This window comes from Poecilia formosa, unplaced genomic scaffold, assembly GCF_000485575.1.
Source record: "Poecilia formosa unplaced genomic scaffold, Poecilia_formosa-5.1.2 Scaffold410, whole genome shotgun sequence".
Taxonomy (NCBI): Eukaryota; Metazoa; Chordata; class Actinopteri; order Cyprinodontiformes; family Poeciliidae; genus Poecilia; species Poecilia formosa.
Genome location: NW_006800349.1, coordinates 424,964 through 432,123, shown reverse-complemented (window position 1 = coordinate 432,123; position 7,160 = coordinate 424,964). Strand labels below are relative to the sequence as shown.

The window sequence follows — 7,160 nt, the reverse complement described above, 5'->3', positions numbered from 1 at the left end:
TATTTCTCCAGTTTCTCCTTTTTCCTGATGGACTGTCTCAGAGGCCTCCTTGCACAACCTACACCTTGGGTCTTGTCTGGTGTGGTCCGGGGCTTGTTCAGGGGGGTTGCTGTGGTCCTCTCGTGGAGAACCACCCAACCAGCATCTCTTTAGTTTCGAGTGCTTCAGGTATGGGCATCTGGCTGTACTTCCTTTGGAGCTCTGACAGTTGGCTCACTTCCCTCCTTGTTATCTTGATCTTAGCCTGTAATCATCTTTTCGATTGTTGGATATCGGGTCTCATGGTTGCTCTTATAGCCAAGCATCTCAAGGATCACTGATGCTGAGTTGCATCATTGGTTTCAGTTATGGTGTTGGTAGGGATCGTTCTCAATGCTGCATTCACATCTTCAATGAGACTTTCTGATGGTACTTCACTCAGCCGTTGTAATTGGCGTCGGGGTTGTCTGGTGTTCATTCGGGCCACGATTCTCTCTCTCAGGTCAGTTGCTGCCTCGTTCAGCTCAGATGGTTCATTCATTACTGGGGCTGCATACCCAGTCTTTGGGGTAGTTGTAGTTAACTACCCCCTGTCCTGACATCCAGGCTCCTCCCCCTTGCCGTAGCATTTGTGTTGTACCTCGTCAATCTCAAGTTGTGACAGCAGTTGCTGTTTGTGGATGTTGGAACACTGGATGTCGAACTAACCATTTTTCCCACAGTCTTTGCATGTAGCCCCTCTGACTAGGGTTACTTGAGTAGTAGCATTCCAACAGATCCATGTTTTCGTCTCTCGCCCATTTCCATCTTGTTCCAGTAGCCCATTTTTCATCAAGGTGCTCTGGTTCCCCAGCAACTGACGCAGACCTTGTTTGGCCGGGTGACGTCTGAGCCGGCATGTCGTGCTTATCAATGTCTCATGGTATGAGGTAGGCTATATAGCTCCACACTGCATAGCTCAATTTCACTGTTGTAACTGTTTGCCCCAGCCTGGATTCGAACCTGGCTCTCTCCCAGGTGGAAGACTGGTGACTTACCCACTGAGATATATATATATGCATTTAAATATGAAATGTATAGCCTAATATATATTTGTATTAATTTGTATATTTATATAAATATGCATTGGCATTACTACATAGATCATAAATATATTTATAAAATCTATTTGTGTCTTATGTGTTTTGTAAAATAACCATCATAGATTAAATCAGGATATTTTATTCCCATTTTATTCTCCCCAGTAAGGATATTTAAATATGCTGAACCACATATCAAATTCAAAAATACTTTAAGAAGTAATGTCCTTGTACATGTAGCTATAACAGTTTGAATAAGGTTTACAGCAACAAAAGTGTGAAAATCTGTTTAGTATTTAGCAAGTTGTTATTAAGTGTGCTGATACTTCATAGCGCCTGCCAAACATAACGCTACTCCAAGATGGCCGCCCTGTTAGCAACAATAGGCAAGAGCGGTGCATGACGGTGCGTGTGTGGTTGTTTGTTCCCACAGGCACAAACGACCACACAGAAAAAAGTGGATTTTATCAAAAAATAAATAAAAAATAAAATAATTTAAATTTAAAATCTTAATTACACATCAAGACTGACTGTGTGAACGTAGCCTTAGACATTGGGAGAAGTCAAGCGGACAGACATTACTTTGTCCAGTTTTCAGCAGCCTGCAGTAGTAATTCACTTTGTTGATTCTGATTTCCTGCAGGTAACCAGGAAAACCCAAATTGGAGCTTTAGCTGCACGTCTCCTATGAATCAAGTAGAATTAATTTTCTTGCGAGATGTCTCAATCACAGTGATTATTGTGACACCGATGCATTCACCCATTCATACATTTACACACCGATGATTGTGAGCTACATCGTAGCCACATCTGCCCTGGAGCAGTCTGACAGAAGTGAGGCTGCCATGCACAGGCACCACATGTTGGGCCCTCTGACCTCTCTGTTAAACTGCCTCGCCTGTGTGAGTTTTCATGTGGGTAATTAAATAAAGGTTCTTGGTAAAACCCTTTCCACAGGTCTGACAGGAGAAGGGTTTCTCACCTGTGTGAGTTCTCATGTGACGAGTTAATTGACATTTTACTGCAAAGCTTTTTCCACATGTAAGACATGAATATGGTTTCTCCCCTGTGTGAATCCTCATGTGGAACTTCAGATTGCCCTTTAAACTGCAACGTTTCCCACAGATCTGACAAGAGTAAGGCTTCTCCCCAGTGTGGGTTCTTATATGCTGAGTCAAACTGCTCTTCATGATGAAACGTAGTCCACAGGTCAAACAGGAAAAGGGCTTTTCACCGGTGTGAGTTCTTATGTGTGTGAGCAAGGCACTTTTCTGATTGAAACTCTTTCCACAGGTTTGACACATAAACGGTTTCTCTCCTGTGTGTTTTCGTGAGTGAACTTTGAGACCTGGTTTCTGAGTGAAACTCTGTCCACAGATCTGACACGAGAAAGGCTTCTCTCCTGTGTGACTTCTCATATGACTAATCAAAGTACCTCTGGTACTAAAACTTTTCCCACAGGTTTTACAAGCATAAGGCTTCTCTCCTGTGTGAGTTCTCACATGAGTAGTTAACTGACTCCTGCTAGCAAAGGTTTTGTTACAAATTTCACATGGAAAGGGCTTCTCGCCGGTGTGTGTTCTCATGTGAAGAGTTAAATTCATCCTTTGAATGAAACTTTTCCCACAGGTCTGACAGGAGAAAGGCTTCTCACCGCTATGAATCTTCATGTGGTTTTTTAGATGACTTTTGAGAATGAACTTTTTGGCACAGGTGGAACAGTTAAAAGGTTTCTCACCTGTGTGTGTTCTTATGTGTGCTATCAGATACTTCTGAGTGAAAGTTTTTCCACAAATTTTGCAAGATGACAGATTATAATTGGTGCCACTTTTTCGGTGCCTTTTTAGTTTTGTTTTGCGACTTTCCTTGTCTTGCTCAGACTCTTCAGTGCTGGATCCAAAGTCGTCTTCATTGCTTTCTTCCTGATTCTGGTACTCGGCCTCAGCAGAGTTCTTGTCCGTGTTTGGTTCTGGTTCTTTCAGGTCATCGTCATCAGAAACAGGACCCATAAAAGCCGCCGGTTTGAGGTTGCTGTTTGGTTCTGGCTCTCTGGGACGGTCCTGTTCAGGAACAGGACTCACCTTGAAGGTATCCATCTCTTCTTTCAGAACCAGTTCTGCATTCTGACTGACACAAAGCTCATCGTGTTCCTCTTTGATCTGCACAGATTCTACTTCCTCCTGATCCAAATGCACCTCCGCCGCTGGGCTGCAGGGCTGCTGGTCCGTCTGAACCTCCTCCTCCTTGCAGATGTAATGCTGCAGGACGTCTGCAAGCAAAACAAAGGAAACTGATCAATGCGGCTCAGAACAACGGCACACTTTATCCAAGCCACACCGGAATGTGACACCATGTTATCAGAAGCTATCTGCACTGGAGAGGACTCCTGTGTTGCGGGTCTAGAACTAACCAAGCCGACGCGACTCCAGCTGATAACCAAGCAGCTAGTCAAGCGGCTAACCATTCCCTGTGTGTTGCCACAAGTTTATTTTCTCAGATTTCACTCGAGTGTTTGAGGAGAAAAATAAACTTTCACAGCGCTCCGATGTAAAGATGCAAAACAAATATTTATTCCACAGTTTTGCGTAATTGTTTTACAAGAGCACCTGGTTCTTAGCTAACCTCCACAGAAAACAAACTACGGTTGAAAAACCGTGTGGCTCCGTCGATCTATTTGCAGCACCTTCCCTTGTCTGTTCTCTCCTTCGTCATCACTCCAGCGCGGTACACCTCATTTGCATAAATTGCACAGTGGCCAATTAAGCTATGAAACATGCAAACATCTAATAAAACACTTATTCACAATAAAACATTATGAAATTACCTGCATGTAATATAATAGTTCTACCTAAACCTCAACTACAAATACACTTATTGAATTACTAATTAAACAACAGTAACTGAATATTTTCTACATTAACTTGGCCTCCACACCCTGGTTTCGCCCCCCCCTGCTCCCCTCTGCCCACCTGAGCGCTCCCGCTCCAAAACAACAGTTCAAGCAGACGTGTAAATTAAAACAACTAAGGTATTGATTTTATTGTGTTTTTCACTGTTAGAATCCCAACATGTTCCAAGAAAATGCCCACAGCATGACACCACCTCCACCAGCAGCCAGGACAATTCGTAAGAGGAGGAATGGATCCAAACGCTGATGGTGTTGGTCATGTGACACTGATGCAGTGAAGGATTGTGGGTTTCTTAACTGAAACAGAGAAATAATGTTAGAGATTCAGGATTCAGGAAACCATCGACGTCTGTGATGGCGAACAAAGGCTACAAATATGAACAATGATTTTCACTGATGAGCAGCAGTAACACACAAATAAATTATTTAAAAGTCATAAATTGTGATTTATGGATTTTTTTTAGACCATAGGTGGACACGCACCCAAGATGAACATTTCAGACCCTCCATGATTTCTAAGTGGGATAAAGTCGTGGGGTGTTCAAATACTTATTTTCCTCAGTGTATGTATTATAGGTGATCATCAATTTTATTGGATATCAATATCGGTCCAAATGTTCTAATTAGTGCATCCCTACTCTACAAGATTTGACCTTAAATAAAGTTAATTTACATTCAGAAAAACAAACTGAGCCATGAAACACTTTGCAGGGGAAAGTAAAAAAAGAAAAGTGATTGCTGCTGCAAGGTCAAAGGTTAACAGCAACATTATCTATTTATTTTTTAAGCTTAAAAGATTCAAAACCAATCAATCTGAAAAAATAAAAACTTATGTAAATGTAGATGTAATTTAAAAAAACAACAAAGAACATTCATAACAACGCCTGCAAAAAGTATTCACCCCCTTCGACTTCTTTACCCTTTTACTGAAACAAATCAGTCATGACCAACAAAAACTGTACCCACCCATTAATGTTGAAGCAAAAACATATTTCTACAAAATAATTATAAATGAAACCTGTGACATGAAATTAATGAGTTCATAAACATTCAGGCTCCTTTAAGAAGCTAAAATATCTACATGGGTCTGGTTGGCAGACAAGACGAAGGTTCTGGAGAGGCCTAGTCAAAGTGCAGACCTGTTCATAGCTTATCCCCACCAACCTGATGGAGCTGGAAGAGGAAATCAGATGAGTTACCATGACAACCCAGGTGATACATTAGATGTCACCAGGTGACCCTGAACCATCCAATCACTGAACAGATGCTGAAAGCAGGTAGATGAGCCAAAACGCTCCCCGTCTGAACAGAAACTGAAGTTATTCAAGAGGAACGACGGAGCCACGCAGCTTCAGCTGGGACACCACGGAACCGTCCTGACCCACTGCATCAGACTAACGATGACCTCAGACAGGCAGAAACAAAAAGCCAAGAGAAAATTCTGGGATTTTCAAGACTAAAATAAAAAAACAATTAAGGAAATTATGGGAGTTGAAGAACCTTCACCCTTCTTTAACAAAAACAACCTCATGCAGCTAATACTTCCAGTATGTTATTTATTTATTTACATTTATTTATTTATGCGTTAGAATAAAGTGCTTCCATTGAAAATATCTAGTGTTTGTTTTTTTGGTCTCCAAATCTCAGAAGACAGAAAATAATATTAGAACAAAGCTGGTGTAGAAACAAGAGGTCTCACTTTGACATAAACTCTCGGTCTGTGTATTATTGTTGCGATTTTGTTTTTCATCACTTCCGGTGGGTAGAGTATCCGGATATTTGACTGAAGTCCAAAGTACGGTGAAGGCAAAACTCCTAAATGTCCAGCTCTGGATGCATTTGCTGCCAGTTTGTCCTACAGTCTGAACTCTGCGCATTTTAACTGACCTGCAGCCGTTTATCGTGGCAGTAATCAGTATTTTAACTCTGACAGGTTTAGGTCTACTATTGTTTCAGATGAAGCCCCCTGTCTGTCTTACAGCCTCTGGCCAGCAGGGGGCTGCTGTACGTATCAAGCCTTGATAAATTCACCCCCAGGTCTCGTTAAACTTTATCTGCCAGTAAAACCGACAGCAAACTCGCTCGGCTCCGAACCTGCTCGCTGTAAGCTGACCCGGGGTCTCCAGGTGAGGTCCAGCAGTCTCCGCTGCCGGTCGATCTCCTCCTCGTACTGGACGATGGTTTTTTCCAGCTGGGTGAAGATTTCTTCAGCAGCAGCAGTTAGTCTCTCTCTGATAAACTCTCTCAGAGGCTCAACGGAACACATTGTTGCTGCGCAGACTCACAACACACCTGGACACGGCGACAGCTGCTAGCAGGATGCTAACCGAGCTATGGAGGCTAACGTTGCTAGCACCTTTGTTTTCGTCCACCGGAAGCCTTGCCACCAGTTTCCGGTGTGACGCCTGACTTTAGTCGGAGCTGTTTTACCAAACGGAGTGAAAAAACGTCTCAGAAAAAGCAGTAAAATAAGTTTTTCGGTATTATTTGTTTAAAACCCGATTTGCCTGTTAGACTTTCTTACAACTAATCCGAAAGATACCGTGGCTCTTCTGTGAACACAGTATTTAAGTCAAATAAATTAATTACAGGCAATTTAATACTTTACATCCCTCCAGTATGGAGTGATACTCCTTTGCATTGGGTTTCATGTCCTCTCTACCTTTGCAGAATCACAGAAACTCCATCCATTATTTTCTTTTTTTAGTTCTGCAGCTGACGAGCTTCGCTTCGTTCTCTTCTCAGTTCAACAATAAATAACCATAAATCAGATTTTTATTTCTCTAAGAAGCTGTGCATTATGCTGCTGATTGTCTCAGCAGCAGTCTAATAAAAAGACCCAATCAATCCCGGATTTATTTATTCTGTGAAATAAAAGCAGCAGAAAGCAGCTATGCAGTAGATCTTTGCATTTTTTACTCCAAGCTACCAAAATACCTACTCTGCTGGTTTGGGTGACGTTGGTGCTACGTCATCTGAAACGCAGCAATATCTGACAAGACTTATTATATTCCGTGATTGTCTATATTTCCATAACAGTCATAATATTAGTGGTCAAATGGTAGTTGTTATTCTTTGTTTGGCTTATTATTTATTTTTCCTTTTGTCACAATATATGGTGCTCACAGCATAGACATAATATAAGAGTAGACCCCGCATTGGCCGCTCCGGTGCAGGAAATACGGCGGCCATCT

The 7,160-nt window shown here is 42.0% G+C and overlaps 1 protein-coding gene across 1 annotated transcript; it reads right to left on the bottom strand.

Moving 5' to 3' along the window:
- Positions 1-1,130: 1,130 nt before the first annotated feature.
- On the bottom strand, positions 1,131-7,158 carry LOC103155044 (gastrula zinc finger protein XlCGF57.1-like). Its single transcript, XM_007576565.2, has 4 exons — positions 7,093-7,158; positions 6,339-6,387; positions 6,061-6,246; positions 1,131-3,327 (listed from the first exon to the last, which is right to left on the bottom strand). The coding sequence occupies exons 1-4, from the start codon at positions 7,156-7,158 to the stop codon at positions 1,943-1,945; spliced, it is 1,686 nt and encodes a 561-aa protein (XP_007576627.2). The 3' UTR covers positions 1,131-1,942.
- Between the last annotated feature and the right edge of the window lie 2 nt (positions 7,159-7,160).